Source organism: Scyliorhinus canicula, chromosome 16 (genome assembly GCF_902713615.1).
Source record: "Scyliorhinus canicula chromosome 16, sScyCan1.1, whole genome shotgun sequence".
NCBI lineage: Eukaryota > Metazoa > Chordata > Chondrichthyes > Carcharhiniformes > Scyliorhinidae > Scyliorhinus > Scyliorhinus canicula.
This window is the reverse complement of record NC_052161.1, coordinates 4000004-4024590: the sequence shown is the minus strand read 5'-3', so window position 1 is coordinate 4024590 and position 24587 is coordinate 4000004. Positions and strand designations below refer to the sequence as shown.

The window sequence follows — 24587 nt, the reverse complement described above, 5'->3', positions numbered from 1 at the left end:
AACACTTGTTTCCTGTAGTATAATTTTTTGTGATCATTTCAAATTTGGCATTCTTGTGTTTGTCCTGATGAGTGCAAGATGACAAACTACAGTAACATGTTTCTCTTTTTAGTAATATTCAAGTTCTGTACTACCAAGTAACTGTTTACTGGGGTAAACAAAGGCAGAGAACCTCCTGAATATTACCATTGAATCTTTTTGTTAAACTGGGGAAGAAAATCACCAACACCCCCACCCCATTTCACAAATAAGACAACCTACATAACAACAGTGATAGTCCTCCACAAAATAATGAATGATATAAACAAATATGATATTAGTTATCAGGAAATCAAATGTAGATCGCAGCACAAACAGCAGTATAGAAAGTCTAGTAAATTGAAAGTCTTTCCAGTCTAGATGCCTGTTGTACCTGCTCTTGGAATGTGTAATGGGACAGTGTCGAGGGAGCTTTACTCTGTATCTAACCCTGTACTATACCTGCTCTGTGAGTGTTTGATGGGGGCAGTGTAGAGGGAGCTTTACCCTGTACTGTATCTGCTCTGGGAGTGTTTGATGGGGACAGTGTAGAGGAAACTTTACCCTGTATCTAACCCAGTGCTGTACCTGTCCTGGGAGTGTTTGATGGGGACAGTGTAGAGGGAACTTAACCCTGTATCTAACCCAGTGCTGTACTTGCTCTGGGAGTGTTTAATGGGACAGTGTAGAGGGAGCTTTACTCTGTATCTAACCCTGGACAGTACATGTCCTGGGAGTGTTTGATGGGGACAGTGTAGAGGGAGCTTTACTCTGTATCTAACCCTGGACAGTACATGTCCTGGGAGTGTTTGATGGGGACAGTGTAGAGGAAACTTTACCCTGTATCTAACCCTGTAGTGTACCTGCTCTGGGAGTGTTTGATGGGGACAGTGTAGAGGCAGCTTTACTCTGCATCTAACCTTGTGCAGTATGTGTCCTGGAGTGTTTGATGGGGACAGTGCAGAGGGAGCTTTACTCTGAATCTAACACATTCTGTATTTGCTTTGTATGCATTTTATAGGACATGCAGAGGGAGTTCTGCTATGCTGACTTTTGCTAAATGTCTTCTCGACTGTCATACTCAATGCCTAAGATATTAAAGTTCAAAATATATTATCATATTGAGAAGGATTGAGGGAACAAAGATAAAATGAAATTGTCACATACTTGTACTTCCACCTCAGCAAAATCTCTTGGTGACACCTCCCACGCTTCCAGTTCTGAGAAAACTTTACCCGCTCTTTAAGAGCGATTTGGGGAAACCTATAGTGGTCAGAAAAGAGTTAAAACAAATTAAACAATGATTTCAGAGATAGCAGAGATAAAATCAGTGCCGTGTGGTAACGCAAGCCCAGCAGCCGATTTTACACTCCGCCCAGTTAATTCTTCTATTGACTACATTGGGTAAGAGAGTAGCAAGCAAAGTCCAGAATAGCCTGCTGGTTCTCCCACATATTTTACATAACCACGCGAAACAAGACACCACCCCTAATCATCTCCCAATATCAGCATCATACAATAAGGATGTACTGTGGGTACAACAACTTGTAAAGTACATAGTGCCATTACACAATGAAATGTCCAAAGATGCTTCACAGGTACATTAAAGTGAGCATTAACAAACAAAATTTGAAACTGAGACACATATGGAGATATCAGGATAGGCAACCAAAGCTTGGTGAGAGAGGAAGGCTTTAAGTTCAGGTTTAAAGGAGAAAAGAGACATACAGAGGTAGAAAGGTGCACGGAGGGAATACCAGGGCTTAGGGCCCAGGTAGCTGAAGATACAGCAGTCAGTTGTGGAGCAATTAAAACCAGGGACATTCAAGAGGCCAAAATTGGAGCAGCTCAGGCAGCTTGGAGGGTTGTAGAATTTGAAAACAAGAATGATCATTTTAAAACTGAGTCGTTCCTTAACTGGAACCCTGTTCATGACATCACCGAACACATGGCTGTTAGATGAATGAGACTTGGTACAAGTTAGGACACGGAGAGCAGTTTCAGACTCATTCAAGTCGATGAAGGATAGAATGGAAGTGAGTGGATGTATGTTGGAACAGTCAAGTCTAGAGGTAAGCAAAGGACAGATGACAGAATGGAATAAGAGTAAAGCTGAATCATTCCACAAGAGAAGAATGCCGACAAATATCAAGTCACAAAAAGATGAAAAATGAATTGAAGGGCAGAGCCAGTTTGATTGCTTCTCATTTATTTCCAGAACTAAGCTAGAGTCCAATCCATACTGAAAAGATTAAACCTCTACCAGACTGATCTCAGATCCATGAAAGAGGTGAAATAATCCAATAGTAATACAAAACAAGCATTTGGAAAGCCCAAGAAGCACTTGCTCCACCCCAAGACATCCAGCTCCTGACAACAGACTTCAGCTTGATTTAGTGATACCATGCTCACCTGAATCAGAAGAGCATGGTTAAAGTTCATCTCCAGGGCTACTCCAATACAATCCTGATTGGACTCTACCTTGCACCCTCCAGAACATTGAGTTCATCCAAAACTCAGCTGCCCCTATCTAACTCACACCAAGTCTCATTTACCCATCATCTCGGTGTTTCCTGACCATACATTGTCTCCTGGTCCATCTATGCCTTGGATTTTACAATTCTCATCCTTGTATTAAGCTGAGGCCCAGTCAAATTAATTTAAAATACCCTATGACATTGTTTCAAAGAGAAGTAGGGGGATTCTTGCTGGTGTCCTGGCCAATATTCATCTCTTAACCAAATCACTAAAGACAAGATTACCTGGTCACTACCAGATTGCTTTTTGGCAGTTTGCTGTGCACAAATTGGCTACATTACAAAATGTCTACGCTTCTAAAGTACTTCATTGGCTATCAAGTGTCTTGGAATGTTCCAAGGTCACGTAAGGTGCCACAGAAAGGAAAGTTTCTCTTTTCTATGAGTCGAATGCCCTTCCATGTCCACATCCAGATCCATCACCAAAGCCACTGTAGAGGATAAAAACATGAATGGGAATCCAAACTGGTGTCTAAAGCTATTTGCCAAGTTTTTTAAAATAAATTTAGAATACCCATTATTTCTTTCCAATTAAGAGGCAATTTAGCCCCGTAGCAATCCACCTACCCTGCACATCTTTGGGTTGTGGGGGTGAAAACCATGCAGACACAGGGAGAATGTGCAAACTCCACACAGACAGTGAACCAGGACCAGGATCGACCCTGGGTCCTCAACGCTGTAGTCAGCAGTGCTAACCACTGCGCCACCGTGCCACCCTGCTATTTGCCAAGCTATTTGGATGAAAATAAAAGTTCAATTATTTGCTGAGAGTTAGTATCTGGAGCTGCATGGGCATAATGATCAGATTGACTCCGGCTTCAATCCATCATCGTGCTGCTTTCAGTTAAAATTAGGATTCTGAGGGCAGCACGGTGGCACAGTGGGCAGCACTGCAACCTCAAGGCGCCAAGGTCCCAGTTTCGATCTCGACTTTGGGTCACTGTCCATATGGAGTTTACACATTCTCCCCGTGTCTCCGTGGGTTTCACCCCCACAACCCAAAGATGTGCAGGCTAGGTAGATCGGCCACGTTAAATTGCCCCTTAATTGGAAAAAATTAATTTGGCTACACTAAATTTATAAACAAAATTTTAAAAAAGATATAGGAGCAGAATTAGGCCATTTGGCCCATCGAGTCTGCTCCGCCATTCAATCATGACTGATATGTTTCTCATCCCCAATCTCCTGCCTTCTCCCCATAACCCCTGGTTCCCTTATTGGCGGCGCAGTAGCACAGTGGTTAGCACTGTTGCTTCACAGTGCCAGGGTCCCAGGTTCGATTCCCGGTTTGGGTCACTGTCTGTGCGGAGTCTGCACGTTCTCCCTGTGTCTGCGTGGGATTCCTCCGGGTGCTCTGGTTTCCTCCCACTAGTCCCGAAAGACGTGCTGTTAGGTCATTTGGACATTCTGGATTCTCCCCGTGTACCCGAACAGGCGCCGGGAATGTGGCGACTAGGGGCTTTTCACAGTAACTTCATTGCAGTGTTAATGTAAGCCTATTTGTGACAATAAAGATTATTATTATATTCAACAATCTATCTATCTCAGCCTTGAAGACACTCAGTGACTTTGCCTCCACAGCCTTCTGCGGCAAAGTGTTCCACAGGTTCACCAGCCTCTGGCTGAAGGAATTCCTCATCTGTGCCTTAAAGGATCGTCCTTTCAGCCTGAGGTTCTAGTTTCTCCTACTGGTGGAAACAGCCTCTCCACATTCACTCTATCTAGGACTCTCAGTATTCTGTAGGTTTCAAAGAGATTCCCCATCCTCATCCTTCGAGTACAAACCCAGAGTCCTCAACTCCTCCTCATGACAAGTCCTTAATTCTGGGGATCATTCTTGTGGACATTCTCCAGGCACTCTCTAAAGCCAGCACATCCTTCCTTTGATACGGGTCACAGCTCCCTCACATGCTCCCTCATGAGACATGGTCCCTCGGGAGGAGATACGGACAGTACGCCTACAGTACTAAAAGCTTGTCCCAATCCCTTTAGACAGAAAAGAGAAGGCTGAAAGAAAAATGTACAAGTTATCCAAGGCCTTCCAATGCAATATAAAACACCTATTTAGGTCAAAATGCAAAGGTCAGCTGGCAGCTCGCTTATTTTAAGCAGTTACCATTTGCTGTTCTCTAAAAACAAATGTGAGACACATATGTTCACCAACACACACACACAGCAGACTGTAAATCAACCAGTGGGGTTGGATGAGCAGAAGCCCCATCCCCTCGAAGGACAAACTACCTCGCTGTCACATTTCACACATCTCACTGCTCTTCTGCCTCTCTTCCTTTATAAATCTTTACATTTTCAAGCTCCATCAGATGCTTCTTTTCATCTCCCAACACACCAACACCAGTTGCTCCTCGCAGCAAATTAGCAGATTTCAGAAAATCGCTCTAAAAATAGCAGAGAAGGGCAGCACGGTGGCACAGTGGGTTAGCCCTGCAGCCTCACAGCGCCGAGGTCCCAGGTTCGATCCCAGCTCTGGGTCACTGTCCGTGTGGAGTTTGCACATTCTCCCCGTGTTTGCGTGGGTTTTGCCCCCACAACCCAAAGATGTGCAGCGTAGGTGGATTGGCGACGCTAAATTGTCCCTTAATTGGAAAAAATTTATTGGGTACTCTAAATTTTTTTTTTTTAAATCCTTGCTTTTGACGGTCCACTTAAGTGAGAGTCGATGTTGAAGCTGGTCACATGCTGTCAAGAATCCATTGAGGATTTACTCAAACTCCAGTTTGACTTTCATGGTCAACTGAAATTTATTATTGCTGAAGTTGGGATGTGGTTTTAAGAAAGAAACTTGCATCTCTAGTGTTTCCCATGATCCCATAATGTCCCAAAGCACTTACAGCTAATTTAATAATCTTTATTGTCACAAATAGGCTTACATTAACACTGCAATGAAGTTACTGTGAAAAGCCCCTAGTCGCCACATTCCGGCGCCTGTTCGGGTACACAGAGAGAGAATCCAGAATGTCCAAATTACATAACAGCACATCTTTCGGGACTTGTGGGAGGAAACCTGAGCACCTGGAGGAAACCCACGCAGACACGGGGAGAACGTGCAGACTTCGCACAGACAGTGACCCAAGCCGGGAATCGAACCTGGGACCCATGGCACTGTGAGGGCACGGTGCTAACCAGTAGTTATGTTGTAATGTCGGAAATATGACACAATTTGTGCACCGCAAGATACCACAAACAGCAATGTGATAATGAGCAGAGCATCCGTTTTATGTTTGAGTTTGGGGGCGGTACAGTGGTGCAGTGGTTAGCACTGCTGCCTCACGGCGCCGAGGACCCGGATTCGATCCTGGCCCCGGGTCACTGTCTGTGTGGAGTTTGCACATACTCCTCCTTTCTGCGTGGGTCTCAACCCCCCCCCCCCCAACCCAAAGATGTGCACCATAGATTGGCCACAGTAAATTGCCCCGTAATTGGAAAAAGAAATTGGGTACTCTTAAAAATAATTTTTTTTTTTTTAAATGTTAACATAGTTTGACAGATAAATATCAACAGGACATCAGAACTCCCCTGCTCTTTGTAGAAGTTCTGCCAAAGAATCACAGTATATACACCTGGGGGCAAAGCGGGACTCAGTTTAACATCTCTTCTGAAAGTCAGCAATTCTGACAGAGCAGCACCCCCTCAGTTCTGGCACTGGAGTGTCAACCTCAATCTGGCGATCAAGTCTCTGGTATGGAACTTAAACCCAAGACCTTTTCCTTTTGAATCAACATGCTTCAGACACTATCCTAATCTGAGACAACCAGATGGCAACCTGATCCCGCTCCGCTCAGGTCCTGCAATCAGCTTCTTCCAAGGTGAAAACAAGAGTAATGGAAGCAATTAACCTGCACTTTATTTGTTTCTGTCGAAAAATATAAATGAATATGGAACCCAGCACAAAGAAGGATTAGAACATAAAACTGCTCCTCAACACTTCTATGTATTGTGGCAATCACCTTCAAGTTTTACTTGTGCACTTTCACGAAAGGAGAAAAGGAACCGAGGGAGTGAGAATGAAAGAGAGAGAGAGAGAGAGATAGCCAAAAGCTTTTGGGCAAAGATAATTATTAATGCGACAGAGAAGCAGCAGAAGAGTTTATTGAGGGAGTTCCTGAGGGCAGAGCTGAGACAGCTGAAGGCTCCCACTGATAGCAGAGCTGAGGGAGGATAAGATACACCAGCCAGTGTCCAAGAACCAGAAGACACAAAAATGGATGTCATGTGGGAGACGGTTGGAAAGAGCCAGGAGATGGAGGGGGTGGGGGTCAGATGCTGTGAGGCCAGGAAAGGATTTTCAGAGGACAACAGTTTTAATTTCAATGTTTTGGGGTAATGTAGGGGTGAGACTTTGCACATATCAGGGCACTGTTTTTTAGATGAGTCATAGTTTATGGTTGGTGAAGTAAGATAGTTGGCATGGAGAATGTTGGAGAAAAGAGAAGAGAGTGAAAAGGGAAAAAACAGAGTGAAAGTCTTACATCTCTATGGAACCTTTCACAACCTCTTTCACAGCCAATGAAGTACTTATGAATTGTCGTCGCTGTTGTATGAAATGAGGTCAAAGACATGTACAAGGTTTGTGGCCTTGCTGGGGACGCAGAAAGCAAAGAAATGACTCGCAAACCTTTGTGAGAGAGTCAAGACAGGTAACCACAGGCTTAAGCAAATAGGCTTTTAAAAACAGGACAAAGCAGAGCAGATAGAAGGACGTGGAGTGAGAGATCAGTGTGGGACTGAGATAGCTGGAAGTTTGGCAGAGCTGGGCAATGTTACTGAAGGTAAAAGTACACAGTCTTAATGACAAATAACACATGAGATATGAGTCTTATCTCAGAGCTGAACAAAGTTCCACGGTTGCACATTATCTGGTTCAATCTGATTGAACACTCAGTGAGGGGGAACCGTGAAAGGCTCTCCACTACCACATTTAGTAGCAAAACCTTTCACCCAAACAGAAAATTTCCACATCTCCACCTGTCTCCCCACCTATAAAAGCCTGATCAAAACACATCTCCTTCACCAAACTTTCAGTCACCTCTCCGAACCTCCCACAAACACTTGCACCTGTCGTGTTTAACTTGGCCAAAGGAGACTGGTCAGGATGGCCAAAGGGGTATCACAATCGGCCTCAGCGCCACTGGGCTAAGAGGGGTAAATTAGCTGTGCGTAGACCCATGACCTCTACTGAAATGTGCACACAAGCATGTGGGGATCCAAGCAAAACTGAAATTGGGATCTAACTATCTCTGCTCAAAAATTGGGAACAGGGCAAGCTAGTAGGGTATGGCCAGTAGCCACAGGTGTGAACCCCCCCCCCCCCCCCCCCCCCCCATCTCCTGTGCCTTCAGGAGAGGAAGGGAGAAAACTAAAATGTAAAAGCGCACAACCCGTATTTTCAAAACTGCAACATCCAAAACGCTGACTGTAATCTACACTTATCTTTTATAACTTTAAGATGTTTCGGATTATATGATTAAAGGATTTGATAGGGTAGGTAGAGAGAAACTATTTCCTCTGGTGGGGTGAATCCAAAACATGGGGGTAGAACCATAAAATTAGAGCTGGGTTGTTCAGGGGTGATGCCAAGAAGCATTTCTTCACACAAAAAATGAAATGAAATGAAATGAAAATCGCTTATTGTCACAAGTAGGCTTCAAATGAAGTTACTGTGAAAAGCCCCTAGTCGCCACATTCCGGCGCCTGTTCGGGGAGGCCAGTACGGGAATTGAACCGTGCTGCTGGCCTGCCTTGGTCTGCTTTAAAAGCCAGCGATTTAGCCCAGTGTGCTAAAAAGACTGTAGGAATCTGGACATTCTCCCCCCAAAAATACCAGTGCCACTGAGTCAACTGAAAATCTCACAACTGAAATTCATACTTTTTTAATACAAAAGCAAAATGCTGTGGATGCTGTTATTCTGAAATTAAAACAAACTGCTGGAAAAGCTAAGCAGTTCTGGCAGCATCTGCAGAGAAAGAAATAGAGTTAACATTTTGAGTCGAATATGACTTCGCGCAAACTCAACCAATCTATTTTTGTTGGGTAAGGGTTTTAGGGTTGTGGAAACAAGGTGGGTAGATGAGGTTAAGGAGGTGCAGGGCAGCACGGTGGCACAGTGGTTAGCACTGGGAATGCGGCGCTGAGGACCCAGGTTTGAATCCCAGCCCTGGGTCATTGTCTGTGTGGAGTTTGCACATTCTCCTCGTGTCTGCGTGGGCTTCACCCCCACAACCCAAAAGATGTGCAGCGTAGGTGGATTGGCGACGCTAAATTGCTAAAAAAATAAACAATTGGGTACTCTAAATTATGTTTTAAAAAGGTTCAGATCACCCATGATCTAACTGAATGGTAGAAGGGATCAAGGGACTGAATGCATCCTCCTGATCCCGAGTTTCCATTTCAATCCTCGCCGCATTCCTATTTTAAAACACTGCTCAATGGGTCAACACAGTATTCAAGTAACTGTACCTTAAATCGTGCAAGGCTGAGCATTGAGTGCCAATGGGGCATTCAACCACATGGGTCTTCGCAATCCAGCTGATCATCAAACAGAATCAGAAGCCTCTGGATTTGTTTTGCCCCATCACTACTCCAGGGATGTGGAGAACTGCTGTGCAGTACCCCACTTAAAATTAACTTAAAATTGGGTGACAATACTTTCAGGTAAGGAAACGAATGTGACTCAGTTCCAGAAAGTTTAAGTATGGCGCTAGTAGCATAGTGGTAAAGTTACTGGATTAGTAATCCAGAGGCCTAATGCTTCAGACACATGGGTTCAAATCCCACCATGGCAGCTGGGGGAATTTAAATGTAATTAATAAACTGGAATAAAATGCTAAAGTGCTCCAGTTTGCTCCCACACGTCATGAAAGACGTGCAGTTAGGTGAATTGGGCATTCTGAATTCTCCCTCATGTACCTGAACAGGTGGCGGAGTGTGGTGTCTAGGGACTTTTCACAGCAACTTGTGATATTAATAAAGATTATTAATAATGATCATGAAACGACCGGATTGTTGTAAAAACGTATCTGATTCACTCATGCCCTTGAGGAAAGGAAATCTGCTTTCTTTACCCAATCTGGCCGAAATGTGACTCTAGATCTTCAGCAATGTGGTTGACTCAAAACTGCCTTCCGGCTTGCTGTGCTGTTTCACTCATCAACTGCAGTAGTTCAAGAAAGCGGCTCACCACGACCTTCTCAACACCAATTAGTGATGCTCACATCCAATGAACAAATAATTTTTTTAAATCACAACACTGCGTAGCATGGAATGGGGAGCAATTTAAATAATCCACCCAGAAAATCAGCAACTACAGTTTTACTTCTTAAGTTAGACATTCGTATTAATAGGATTTATAGTAAAAAGGGGTTTTTACTTCGAGGGGGGAACTCAGTGACATTTGGCTGGAATTTGGCAATATTGTAGCATACACCTTACAATTCAATAAAACAGTTCAATGCTTCTTACCTCCACTGCTTCCACCCCCCACCCCACCCCCACCCCCACCCCGACCTCAAATTCTACTTTGAGCCACATTCCCACAAGCTTTTGTTTCAAGCCATTGTTCCCTGAGGCCACTTCAAAATGATTCAGGCTGTAAATAAGCATCTCACGTAGCTGTTACACACGTTACAGTGGCCGCTTCACACACACAACTGCCCCGGTGCTCAATTTTCCCATCCCCTTGCTATAGCCTCAGGCCGTTCTCCTTTCTCTCTCTCTCTCTCCCTACGCCTTCCATCTGCCCCAAGCCCTGTATATCTTTTGACTTTTTTTAAAAAGCGTGATTGCATTCCTAAACATCTGACTTATAGTCACCCACTCCACGTCTTTGCTCTTGTGATCATCAAAGCCAGACGAGAAAATCATTTGCTTTCTCAGGGTCTGCTGATTTAGGTTGGGAAAGGGGACACAATTAGGGCTTGTTTGTTGAAAGGCAAAGCAATTTTGTGAATTAACAATTGATTCCCAAAATCTATGATCTCTAAATTTTTCCTCCTTTTTACGGTCTTCTCTTAAAGGTGATGGTTTACTTTCCTCAATAACTGGAAAACTATTTCTCCTGCCCACTAAAGTAGCCATACGTGGGAGACCAGATAGTTGAGTATCATCAGGCTCTTCAGCTGTGAAAACCAACACAGCTGAGCCCAATCCTTCCCTTGCCCAACCTAAACTGTTTTCCAGCAGGGGACGCTCATTGACCTACTAGCAGGAGTGAGACCCCTGTCTGATTTTCCCTTACTCACTCATAGGGGTGAGTGCAGATTTAGCAGAATGGTACCAGGAGGATAGACTTCACTTAATGGAGAAACTAGAGAAGGCAGGATTGTTCTCCTTAATGCAGAGAAGGTCAAGAGTTGATTTAATGGAAGTGTTCAAAATTATGAGTTTTGATAGGATAAGTGAAGAGGAACTGGTGGGTCAAATACCAGAGGAAACAGGTTTAAGATAATTGGCAAGAACCAGAGGGAGATGAAGAGACATTCTGTTACGCAGTAAGTTATGATGATCTCAAATGCATTGTCTAAAATGGCAATGAAAGTAGGTCCAATTGTAACATTCAAGATGGAATCAGCATTGCTGCCTCACACGCTCAGGTCCTAGGTTCGATCCCAGCTCTGGGTCACTGTCCGTGTGGAGTTTGCACATTCTCCCGTGTTTGCGTGGGTTTCGCCCCCACAACCCAAAGATGTGCAGGGTTGGTGGATTGGCCACACTAAATTGCCCCTTAATTGGAAAAAATGAATTGGGTACTCTAAATTTATTTTTAAAAATACAGAATCAGATACATTGCATACTTGAAAAGGGAAAAATAAACTGTAGAGCTGCAGGGAAAAAGCAGGGTAGTGGATTAATTAGCTAGCTCTATCCAAGAGCCGAATGGCCTCCTCCTGTACTGTAAACATTCTAGGAGTGTTGAAGCATAATCTATTAATTAACTCCGCATAGGCCTGAGATTGAAACCAGGGACTTCTCACAGTGTACGACTCAGCACTGAAGCGTACGTTAGAATAACCCCAGTTATCAGGATAACTGAGATCTCACCCAGAATCAGACCGCGTTCACACATAAGATCCAATACAATGCAAGGGGGCTGCATTACCCAGGCCAAATGTTCTCAAGGACCAACACAATGGAAACGTCAAATATGTGTCAATACAGTCCTATTGCTGCATGGTGTGACAGGCCCTTCAGCTAGTTGCTGACACGCCAGAAAGCTAAACTGGTCCTGGTATCAAATCCTTTTCTCCTTTACAGGAGCTTCATAGAAGCTTGACAATTTTTCTCTCGAATTAAACAGTTTAACTTCACCAGCAGAGTGAAGCTTGCTGCTCCTGATTGATGATTCTTTTTGCATTGGCAGTAAAAGATATTCATTCCAAATGGGTTCCCACGAATGATAAAATAACCCTGATCTGAAATCACCCAAGGACGTGAGTATGCTCTGCTGACACTCCAAAGGGAAGCGATCAGGAAAATAAAAAACATCTAATCTGCCTGTTCCCTAGCCTAGTGACCAAAGGCCTGCCCCAGCGGAGAGTAGTGAAATAAGCACCAACTAGGAATCCAATCTTTGGACCCACGTACTCCACACAGCTCAGTTCAGTTCAATTGGCAACTCAGGTATTGGACAGGGCAAGGTGCAAACCTCCATAACAATGAAATAGACCATTAACGCTAATCATCAAAGCTCACAGCCAAAGAGTGGACACTAAACTGAGGTACCAGCAGCTGGCACCTGTATCAAGTCACCGTTTTTATTAGAGAGAACCATCTGCTATTTTCTGAATACAATGCTGCACCAAGTTCTAGTTACTGGAACATTGCAACATGTCATTCAGCACCCTCCCTTCTTCCAACATTGCCACCAAACCACAGAGAACATATAGCACCATTAAACCCAGCTCTATTACTTCTTTACTGGATTAACTTCACCAGGTTAATATTTAACATGAGGTATGAACAGAATATGTTATGACAGCTCATGGAGTATAACTGATGTCCCACATTACTCCTGAGCTTTACCACCTATGATACAAGGTCTGAGATTAGTCCATTTCAGAGGCCCAAGCATTGCTTACCTAACTCTCGAGGCCTTATGCAAATCAGTGTTATTTAGATTTACATAAATTACTTGCCAGTTTGTTTGAATTTTGTGGTGCTGCAGGTTTGGAGATATCGTCCTCATTGGTCAATAAATCCTAAATCAGAACATAACCTAGAGCTAATCAAGATCAATCTGAGGTATAAGTAAATTAATGGGAACATGGGTTTAAACTTCTATATATGGCCCTCCAAAATAACATTGTACAAAACTATGCAGTCCACGAAGAGCAAAAGGTTGGATATCCCAATACTAGCAAGCTAAAAATTAGACACATCAGGAGCTGTAACCTAAACGTCATGTCCCATCTCAGAACAGCAAGTCTCTCTGTGCTGCGCTCCCATCTTTAATCCTGAGCTGGGTAGCAGACTGGAGATCTCACTCGTTTCTTTAACTAAAGGAAGACTACGCACTTTCGTAGCATCTCGTCAGGTCTCTGAAAAACATTTCAAAGCACTCCGTGTACAATGAATCATTCTGAAGTACAGTCACCTTTTAAAACACCCATTTTGAGCACAGCAAGATCCCACAATAGCAAAGAAATGAATGGCCCAATTAATTTGTTTTTCTTTGTGGCCAGTCAACACCAAGCTTGTCTTCAAATAATGTCAAGGATTTTTTTTTTTTACATGAACCTAATCTATAACCTCACCAAAAAATGGCCTTGCTGACGATGTCCACTCCTCCGGTGCTGCAACAAATGTCAGCCCAGATTATCTGCTCTTATCATAGAGCTCAACTCTCAACCAGAGAACTCAGAGGCAAGGGTGCTGGTAAATGAATCACACTGATACATAAGGCAGGGAAGAAACTGAGAGAAAATAAATCAATCAGATTTTAGATATCTGGTTTGAATTTTACAAAAACTGAATTATCGTGCTGGGGTAATGTTAAAAGTTAGAATTACAAGGGGCAGCACGGTGGCGCAGTGGGTTAGCCCTGCAGCCTCACGGTGCCGAGTCCCAGGTTCGATCCGGCTCTGGGCCACTGTCCTTATGGAGTTTGCACATTCTCCCCATGTTTGCGTGGGTTTCGCCCCCACAACCCAAAAATGTGCAGGCGAGGTGGATTGGCCACATTAAATTGCCCCTTAATTGGAAATAAAATGAATTGGGTACACTAAATTTCTTTTTAAAAAGTTAGAATTACAGGCAAAACAAGCAAGATTTATTGCAAACTGATGTAAACCACGTAGGTCAGATTAGTTCTTAAATTGGGTTGGGTTTTACTGCAGAAGTATAAGCCTGTTAACGATGCATGCACTATCAATGCATAAATTGGTGGCAAGTTCAGGTGGTCATGAATTGCAGATCTCCAAAACATGCTGGTCGATTTACATTGTTCAACTGTTTGATTCCTACAAATGGCATTTTGTCTTTAGCCTCCCCATTATTTTTAAGATGTTGAGATGCCGGTGTTGGATTGGAGTGAGCACAGTAAGAAGTCTTACAACACCAGGTTAAAGTCCAACAGGTTTGTTTGGAATCACTAGCTTTCGGAGCGTAGCTCCTTCATCAGGTGAGTTATTATTTTTAAGAATTTGCTGCATTTATACAAGAACCTTTCACTACGTTTGCCACAGACGTGGGTGGTATGGTGGCACAGTGGTTAGCACTGCTGCCTCATGGCAGCAAGGATCCGGGTTTGATCCTGGCTCTGGGTCACTGTCCCGTCTGGAGTTTGCACATTCTCCTCATGTGTGCATGGGTCTCACCCCACAACCCAAAAATGTGCAGGGTAGGTGGATTGGCCACGTAAAATTGCCCCTTAATTGGAATTTTTAAAAAAGTTTGCCACAAAAAGTTAAGTCTCCCCAAAAAGACTGCAAGCACCTTTTAAACCACATGGTGACCGTCAATACAATCTCTCTGACTCAGAAAGGAACAATGTGGAGTCTTATTTGACTTGTACTTCCAGCAAGTAAGGGTACAGAGAAAAACACCTAGCCAGTTGGGTATAGATTGTGGTGTCCAGTCTCGCAACATCTAGACAAAGGAGCCATTCCCTGCCAGTCAGTGAGTCTCACCTCAAATAGGGCAAGTGGCTCAGAAAGGTCAAAATAAAACAAATGTACCTTCCAGAGAGGTCAAATTGAATTATTCAAAACATTTTAAAGTAAATAATATAGGGCGAGATCTTCCAGCGGGATCTTCTGATACTACCAAATGCATACTCCTGCCGCTGGTTTCCCGGCGGTGTGGGCTGGATTCAATGGGAAATCCCATTGACAGCAGGGGACCAGAAAATCCCACTGCCAGCCAATGGAGTGCCGCCAAGTAACATGCTGCAAGGCAGGCTTGAGAATCTCACCCATAATTCTTTTTAAAAGGCAGAGCTGTTTAAGACTGACCAGGAAATTGTTTCCTTTGCGGGTTTCTTATTTTCATAGAATTTACAGTGCAGAAGGCCATTCGGCCCATCGAGTCTGCACTGGCTCTTGGAAAGAGCACCCTACCCAAGGTCAACACCTGCACCCCATCCCCATAACCCAGCAACCCCACCCAACACTAAGGGCAATTTTGAACACTAAGGGCAATTTGTCATGGTCAATCCACCTAACCTGCACATCTTTGGACTGTGGGAGGAAACCAGAGCACCCGGAGGAAACCCACGCACACACGGAGAGGATGTGCAGACTCCGCACAGAGTGACCCAAGCCAGAATCGAACCTGGGACCCTGGAGCTGTGAAGCGATTGTGCTATCCACAATGCTACTGTGCTGCCCCCTCCAAGCTCACCTTGTCCACATGACCCACCTGCTGCCTCTCAACCCTATTCGTACTAAACTGCTGATCTTCCAACTTGTCTTCTTGCCTCTCCTGTTGGCTGTCAATGTGGGTTTCCCACACTCTATCCTCCACAAAATTAAGGTAAGCCAAAACTCTGCTGCCCATGTTCTTACTCACACCGTGCCCCCATATCGCCACGGTACTCACTCTCCTACACTAGCTCCCTGTTAGGCAACATGTCGACCTTAACATTCTCAAATGCCTTTTCCCTGCTTATCTTTGTAATCCCCTCCAACCCACAACCCTCCAAGACATCTGCGCTCCTCTAATTCTGGCCACTCACGCATTACCAATTTTAAAAGCTCCCCTTTTAGCGCTGCTGCTTCACAACACCAGGGACCCAGCTTCAATTCTGGTCTTGGGTGACCATAAGACATAGGAGCAGAATAATAATAATAATAATAATAATCGCTTATTGTCACAAGAAAGTTCAATGAAGTTACTGTGAAAAGCCCCTAGTCGCCACTCGGCCCATCGAGTCTGACTGTTTGCACATTCTCCCCATGTTTGCAAGGGCTTCCTCCGGGTGCTCCGGTTTCCTTCCACCGTCGAAAGATAAAGAACAAAGAAAAATTACAGCACAGGAACAGGCCCTTCGGCCCTCCAAGCCTGCGCCGATCCAGATCCTCTATCTAAAACTGTCGCCTATTTTCGAAGGATGAAATATGAAAAAAATATGAAAATCGCTTATTGTCACGAGTAGGCTTCAATGAAGTTACTGTGAAAAGCCCCTAGTCGCCACATTCTGGCGCCTGTTCGGGAGGCTGTTATGGGAATCGAACCGTGCTGCTGGCCTGCCTTGGTCTGCTTTCAAAGCCAGCGATTTAGCCCAGTGTGCTAAACAGCCCCTAATAGAGGGATCTGTATCCCTCTGCTCCCTGCCCATTCATGTATCTGGCTAGATACATCTTAAATGATGCTATTGTGCCCGCCTCTACCACCTCCGCCGGCAATGCATTCCAAGCACCCACCACCCTCTGCGTAAAGAACTTTCCACGCATATCTCCCGTAAAATTTTCCCCTCTCACCTTGAACTCGTGACCCCCAGTAATTGAGTTCCCCCACTCTGGGGAAAAAGCTTCTTGCTATCCACCCTGTCTGTACCTCTCATGATTTTGTAGACCTCAATGAGATCCCCCCCCCTCAACCTCCATCTTTCTGATGAAAATAATCCTAATCTACTCAAGCTCTCTTCATAGCTAGCACCCTCCATACCAGGCAACATCCTGGTGAACCTCCTCTGCACCTTCTCCAAAGCATCTACATCCTTTTGGTAATGTGGGGACCAGAACTGTACGCAGTATTCCAAATGTGGCCAAACCAAAGTCTTATACAACTGTAACATGACCTGCCAACGCTTGTACTCAATACCCCTTCCGATTAAGGAAAGCATGCCGTATGCCTTCTTGACCACGCTATCGACCTGTGCCGCCACCTTCAGGGTACAATGGACCTGAACACCCAGATCTCTCTGTACATCAATTTTCCCCAGGGCTTTTTTATTTACCGTATAGTTCGCTCTTGAATTGGATCTTCCAAAATGCATCACCTCGCATTTGCCCGGATTGAACTCCATCTGCCATTTCTCCGCCCAACTCACCAATCGAAGTATTCTCTGACAGTCCCCTTCACTATCTGCTACTCCACCAATCTTAGTGTAATCTGCAAACTTGCTAATCAGACCACCTATACCTTCCTCCAGATCATTTATGTATATCATAAACAACAGTGGTCCCAGCACGGATCATAAGAACTAGGAGCAGGAGTAGGCCATCTGGCCCCTCGAGCCTGCTCCGCCATTCAATGAGATCATGGCTGATCTTTTGTGGACTCAGCTCCACTTTCCGGCCCGAACACCATAACCCTTAATCCCTTTTTTCTTCAAAAAACTATCTATCTTTACCTTAAAAACATTTAATGAAAGAGCCTCAACTGCTTCACTGGGCAAGGAATTCCATAGATTCACAACCCTTTGGATGAAGAAGTTCCTCCTAAACTCAGTCCTAAATCTACTTCCCCTTATTTTGAGCCTATGCCCCCTAGTTCTGCTTTCGCCCGCCAGTGGAAACAACCTGCCCGCATCTATCCTATCTATTCCCTTCATAATTTTAAATGTTTCGATAAGATCCCCCCTCATCCTTCTAAATTCCAACGAGTACAGTCCCAGTCTACTCAACCTCTCCTCGTAATCCAACCCCTTCAGCTCTGGGATTAACCTCGTGAATCTCCTCTGCACACACCACTGGTCACAGTTCTCCATTTTGAGAAACTCCCTTCCATTACTATTCTCTGTCTCCTGTTGCCCAGCCAGTTCTTTATCCATCTAGCCAGTACACCCTGGACCCCATCAGCCTACCATGGGGAACCTTATCAAATGCCTTACTGAAGTCCATGTATTTGACATCTACAACCCTTCTCTCATCAATCAACTATGTCACTTCCTCAAAGAATTCTATTAAGTTGGTAAGACATAGAATGGGGTACTTGATTGCAGTTCTGGAGTGGTTTGGGATTGGACCAAGATTTGTGAACTGGGTAAAGCTATTATATAAGGAGCTTAAGGCAAGTGTCCGCACAAACAACATCAGCTCGAGATACTTTTCTCTCCACTGTGGGACGAGGCAGGGATGTCCTATGTCCCCCCTGCTGTTTGCACTTGCGATTGAACCGGTGGCCATCACATTAAGATGTTCGGGAGCATGGAAAGGAATAGTGCTGGGGGTGGGGGGGGGGGGGGGGGGGGGGGGGGGGGTGATAGAGCATAGGGTGTCCTTATATGCTGACGACTTGCTGCTGTACGTGTCAGAACCGAGTGTGTCGATAGGGGGAATATTGGAGCTAGTGAGAGTATTTGGGTCTTTCTCAGAGTACAAGCTGAACCTGGACAAGAGTGAGTATTTTGTGGTGTCTCGGCCGGAGGTGGGGGCAGGGGTCGGGGGCTGCCATTCGGTAGGGCGGGGACTCACTTTAGGTATCTGGGGGTGCAGGCTGCCCGGGAGTGGGGGAGGCTTCGCAGGTACAACATCACTAGTTTGGTGGGGAGTGTGAAAGCCGATCTGGCAAGGTGGGATGGTCTCCCTCTGTCATTGGCGGGTTGGGTACAGGCGGTTAAAATGAACGTGTTGCCGCGATTTCTTCTTATTTTTCAATGCTACCGATTTTCCTGCCAAAGGCATTTTTCAGGGAGATTGAGGGAAGGATTACTTCATTCATATGGGGAGGGAAGGTGGCCAGAGTTAGAAAGGTGCTGCTACAGAGGGGAAGGCAGGCAGGGGGTTTGGGTCTTCCAAACCAGATGTATTACTACTGGGCAGCGAATGTGGAGAAGGTGCGGAGCTGGGTCAGAGGGGTTGATTCCCAGTGGGTCAGAATGGAGGAGAGTTTGTGCAGGGGGACGGGACTGAAAACACTAGCAACAGCGCCGCTCCAGATAGCTCCAGGGAAATACTCAGGGAGTCCGGTAATAATAGCTTCATTGAAAACCTGGAGGCAGTTTCGCCAACACTTCAGGTTGGGGGCAGGGTCAAAGGAAATGCCGATTCGGGGGAACCACAGATTTGAGCCAGAAAGGTGGGATGGAAGTTTTCTGAAACGGGAAGAGAAGGGGATTAAGACGCTAAAAGATTTGTTTCTTAGGGGTCGGTTTGCAGGATTGAGGGAGCTGGAAGCGAAGTATTGGCTGGAGCAGGGAGAAATGTTTAGATACATGCAGATTCGAGATTTTGCTAGGAAGGAGATAGAGCTTCCCAGAGGAACCGGCCTCCACATTGCTGGATGAGGTGCTGACAACAAGGGGACTGGAGAAGGGGGTAGTGTCAGCGGTGTACGGAGCTATTTTGGAAGAGGATAAGGCATAAGGAAGGGATCAAAGCAAAGTGCGAGGAAGAGTTGGGAGAGGTTATAGAGAGGGGGGTCTGGTGTGAGGTGTTCCGGAGAGTAAATGCCTCCACCTCATGTGTGAGGTTGGGGCTGATACAGCTGAAGGTGGTATACAGAGCACACCTCACGAGGGCGAGGATGAGCCGATTCTTTGAAGGAGTAGAAGATGTGTGTGAGCGTTGTGGGGCCCTGCTAATCACGTTCATATGTTTTGACCCTGTCCAAAGCTAGAGGAGTACTGGAAGGAGGTTTTTAGGGTAATTTCCAAGGTGGTGCACGTGAAACTCGACCCCGGTCCCCGGGAGGCCATATTCAGGGTGTCGGACTAGCCAGGGTTGGAAACGGGTGCGGAGGCAGATATCGTAGCCTTCGCCTCGTTGATCGCCCGTAGGCGAATCCTGCTGGGATGGAGAGCAGCCTCTCCACCCTGTGCCCTGGCGTGGCGGGGGGACCTGTTGGAATACTTGACCCTTGAGAAGGTTAAGTTTGAACTGAGGGGTAGGACGGAGGGGTTCTACAAGTCATGGGCGTTATTCATTATCCACTTTCAAGAACTGGATAACATTGAACATTAGTTGGAGGGAATGGGTGGGAGGATTGGGGGGAGGGGGGTCTGTGTGTTTGGGTATTAAGAGTGACTATGGGTAATCCCTGATTTCTTTTAGTCATTTGTTTATGTAAACAAGCGGGGTGATGTTTGGGGGTTGGTGGGAGGATGGGATCGTTGTTATTGTTATGGGGATTTACATATTTGTTGCTGATTGTTTATTGTTGGTGGGTGTAAATTCGGGAGAAAATGTGAAAAAGGAGAATAAAAAAATATATTTTTAAAAAGTTGGTAAGACATGACCTTCCCTGCACAAAACCATGTTGCCTATCACTGATAAGCCCATTTTCTTCCTTATGGGAATAGATCCTATCCCTCAGTATCTTCTCCATCAGCCTCCCTACCACTGACGTCAGGCTCACCGGTCTACAATTACCTGGATTATCCCTGCTACCCTTCTTAAACAATGGGGACAACATTAGCAATTCTCCAGTCCTCCGGTACTTCACCCATGTTCAAGGATGCTGCAAAGATATCTGTTAAGGCCCCAGCTATTTCCTCTCTCACTTCCCTGGGATAGACCCCATCCGGACCTGGGGACTTGTCCACCTTAATGCCTTTTAGAATACCCAACACATCCTCCCTCCTTATGCCGACTTGACCTAGAGTAATCAAACATCTATCCCCAACCTCAACATCCGTCATGTCCCTCTCCTCGGTGAATACCAATGCAAAGTACTCGTTAAGAATCTCACCCATTTTCTCTGACTCCACACATAACTTTCCTCCTTTGTCCTTGAGTGGGCCAGCCTTTTCTTCAGTTACCCTCTTGCTCCATATGAATAAAAGGCTTTGGGATTTTCCTTAACCCTGTTTGCTAAAGATATTTCATGACCCCTTTTAGCCCTCTTGATTCCCCGTTTCAGATTGGTCCTATATTCCCGATATTCTTCCAAAGCTTTGTCTGTCTTCAGTCACCTAGACATTATGTACGCTTCCTTTTTCCTCTTAGCTAGTCTCACTATTTCACCTGTCATCCATGGTTCCCTAATCTTGCCATTTCTATCCCTTATTTTCACAGGGACATGTCTGTCCTGCACTCTAATCAACCTCTCTTTAAAAGCCACCCACAATGTGGATTTACCTTCAAACAGCTGCTCCCGATCCACATTCCCCAGCTCCTGCCGCATTTTGGTATAGTTGGCCTTTCCCCAATTTAGCACTCTTCCTTTAGGACCACTCTTGTCTTTGTCCATGAGTATTCTAAAACTTATGGAATTGTGATCACTATTCCCAAAGTAATCCCCTACTGAAACTTCAACCACCTGGCCGGGCTCATTCCCCAATACCAGGTCCAGTATGGCCCCTTCCCGAGATGGACTATTTACATACTGCTCTAGAAAACCCTCCTGGATGCTCCTCACAAATTCTGCTCCATCTAGACCTCTGACACTAAGTATATCCCTGTCAGTGTTGGGAAAATTAAAATCTCCTATCACCATCACCCTGTTGCTCCTATATCTTTCCATAATCTGTTTGCATATTTGTACCTCTATCTCACGTTCGCTGTTGGGAGGTCTGTAGTACAGCCCCAACATTGTTATCGCACCCTTCCTATTTCTGAGCTGTGCCCATATCGCCTCACTGCTCGAGTCCTCCATAGGGCCCTTCTTCAGCACAGCTGTGACATCCTCTCTGACAACTTCTCCACCTCTTTTACCTCCCTCACTATCCCGCCTGAAGCATTGATATCCTGGGATATTTAGTTGCCAACCATGCCCTTCCCTCAACCAAGTCTCAGTAATAGCAATAACATCATACTCCCAGGTGCTAATCGAAGCCCTAAGTTCATCTGCCTTATCTACTACACTTCTTGCATTAAAACAAATGCACCTCAGACCATCTGTCCATTTGCATTCATCATCTGCTCCCTGCCTACTCTTCCCCTTAGTCACGCTGACTTCATGATCTAGTTCCTTACAGGCTTTAGTTACTACCTCCTCAACTGTCCACTAACCTCCTCATTTGGTTCCCATTCCCCTGCCACATTAGTTTAAACCCTCCCCAACAGCATTAGCAAAAGCACCCCCAAGGACATTGGTTCCAGTCCGGCCCAGGTGTAGACCGTCCAATTTGTAGTAGTCCCACCTCCCCCAGAACCGGTCCCAATGTCCCAAAAATCTGAACCCCTCCCTCCTGCACCATCTCTCAAGCCACGCATTCACCCTGCCTATTCTTTCATTTCTACTCTGACTACCACGTGGCACTGGTAGCAATCCTGAGATTACTACCTCGGAGGTCCGACCTTTTAAACTTGGCTCCTAATTCCCTAAATTCTGCTTGTCGGACCTCATCCCATTTTTACCTATATCATTGGTGCCTATATGCACCACGACAACTGGCTGTTCACCCTCCCGCTTCAAAATATTCTGCAGCCAATCTGAGACCTGACCCGTGCACCTGGGAGGCAACATACCATTCGGGAGATACGTTTTCGACCACAGGACCACCTATCTTCTCCCCTTACAATTGAATCCCCTAAGACTATAGCCCTTCCACTCTTGTTCCCGCCCTTCTGTACAGCAGCCAGCCACGGTGCCATGAACCTGGCTACTTCTGCCTTCCCCTGGTGAACCATCTCCCCCAACAGTATCCAAGTTTTGGAGGGAGATGACCGCAGGAGACACCTGCACTGCCTTCCTGCTTTTTCTCTGCCTTTTGGTCACCCATTCCCTTTCTCCCGCAGCAATCCCAATCTGTGGTGTGACCAATTCGCTAAACGTGCTATCCACGACCTCCTCAGCATCGCGGATGCTCCAAAGTGAGTCCATCCGCAGCTCCAGAGCCGTCATGCAGTCTAACAAGAGCTGCAGCTGGACACACTTCCCGCACGTGAAAGAGCCAGGGACGTCAGCCACCAGATGTGCAGGTTAAGTCGAATGGCCATGCTAAGTTGCCTCTTAGCGTCCAACGGTGCAGGTTAGGTGGGGTGACGGGGCTACGGGTATAGTGGGCTCAGGTAGAGTGCTCTTGTTAGGGTTGGTGTCGACTCGATGGGCTGAATGGCCTCCGTCTGCACGGTAGGGATTGTATAGATTTGGGGGGCTGTGCCTTGTGTTGCCTAGACGTGGTCCCAAGTTCTGGAATCCCCTCCCTCCCCTCCAAGTCAATCCTCAGAACCTACCTCTTCCATCAAGCTTCTGGCCAGAAAACCTAATGGCGCCTTGGTGTCAAATCGTATTTAATAAATGCTCCTGTAGGGGCTTTGGGACGTTTCATTTAAGTTAAAGGCGCTACACAAATAAGTTGTTGTTGTTGTCGAACGTACTTGACCAGCAAACCGCGACCGTCAGTTTGCCATCGCCCGCCCACCCCATTTCCCATTCGAGGTGGACACTCGCCATCATCACCCCCCTTTTTTCTTTCAATGCACGAGTTGCTGAGTTATTATTTTAATCTGACTCCTCCACGCCGAATGCATCCGCCGCCCCCTGCCCAAACCCGCCCTTCCTCACCTCGGATCCTCCCGTCAACCTGAAAGCCGATCTCGCCAACCACCTTCGTCGCAAAACTCAAAATGACTATATTTTTTTTCAAAGAAGATATAAAAGTAAACTTTACAGGAACAAGTGCCAGATTTAAAATAATAATAATAAACAAGGGTCTGAGCTCGGGATTGCTGACGAATTATTAATGCCTCATTTTTTTTGGAAAAGGTGCATAATACCGGCGAAATTAAATGATTAAAAAAGGTCGAGATTTGCAAAGTGTGGACGGGGGAAAAAGATCTTTCTTGCGCTCGAGGCGGGCGGGCGGCGGTTGGTAACCATGGAGATTGGTAGTGAGGCGGCGCCCAGCCCGGGGCTGAGGTAGGCCGCAGCTCGCTCGGCGTCCGCGCGCGCGGCCCGGTTCAAACCCCCCCCCCGTCCCCCCGCTCGCGCCAAACCGTCTCCTTACGCGTCTCTGCCGAGCCGGGTGATGCCGGTGTTGAGGGAGACCTTGGCGATCCTCCGCCACAGCGTGTCCCTGCCGACCAGCGAGTGGAATTTGCGGCAGACCTGCGCCAGCCTGCCCAGGGCCTGGGTGTCGGAGTAGGAGAAGAGGAGCAGGAGGAGGTCTTCAGGCAGCTGGGGTAAGAGCAGCATCGCCCCCGCTCACGGTCCAGCCGGAGATTGGAACCGGCGCAAAAGAAAAAGGAAAGAATCTCCCCCCTGCACCTATTCCCATGTTCTCCCCTCTCGCTTTCACACCTAAACCCCACTGTTAGCCATTTGCAATGAGGCACAGCCTGTGTCACATGTGTAAACACTGTGGGCTTCAACTTCCTCATCCTCTCATGTCTGCAGTTGCATCTTTTTTAAAAAATCTTTGCCCCTCTGGGAAATGTTATTATTTCCTTTGTGTGGGGAGGGTGGCAGAGAACGTTTATAAAAAGATAAGAGCTGTATTTATACAGTGGCAAGAACATATCTCAGAATGCGCCAAAGCGCTTCACATACAGTTGATTTTAAAATGGTATGCCTTAAATTTCACTTGATTCTTGATCTATCGTTCAGCCGTTATCAGCATCCTGGGGGTTACCATCGACCAGAAACTGAACTGGACTAGCCGTCTTAGTACTGTGGCCACGAGAGCAGTCGAAGACGAGGGATTCTGCAGCGAGTAACTCACCCCCTGACCACACCCTCCTACAAGGCACAAG

The 24587-nt window shown here is 45.9% G+C and overlaps 1 protein-coding gene across 5 annotated transcripts in view; it reads right to left on the bottom strand.

Annotated features, from left to right (window-relative positions):
- fbxw4 (F-box and WD repeat domain containing 4) overlaps positions 1 to 24203 on the bottom strand; it is a 174855-nt gene extending 150652 nt beyond the window's left edge. For 3 of the 5 annotated variants that reach the window (XR_005463760.1, XM_038822090.1, XM_038822089.1), the window contains exons 1-2: positions 23843 to 24199; positions 1186 to 1281 (exon numbers count right to left, since the gene is read on the bottom strand). Coding sequence is in view for 4 of the 5 variants with exons in the window: in XM_038822090.1 (XP_038678018.1) it covers positions 1186 to 1281; positions 23843 to 24030 (284 nt within the window). In the remaining variant the exon portion in view is untranslated. Of the gene's footprint in view, positions 1 to 1185; positions 1282 to 23842 lie in introns of all 5 variants that reach the window. The other 2 variants (XM_038822087.1, XM_038822088.1) reach the window with 1 other exon arrangement.
- Between the last annotated feature and the right edge of the window lie 384 nt (positions 24204 to 24587).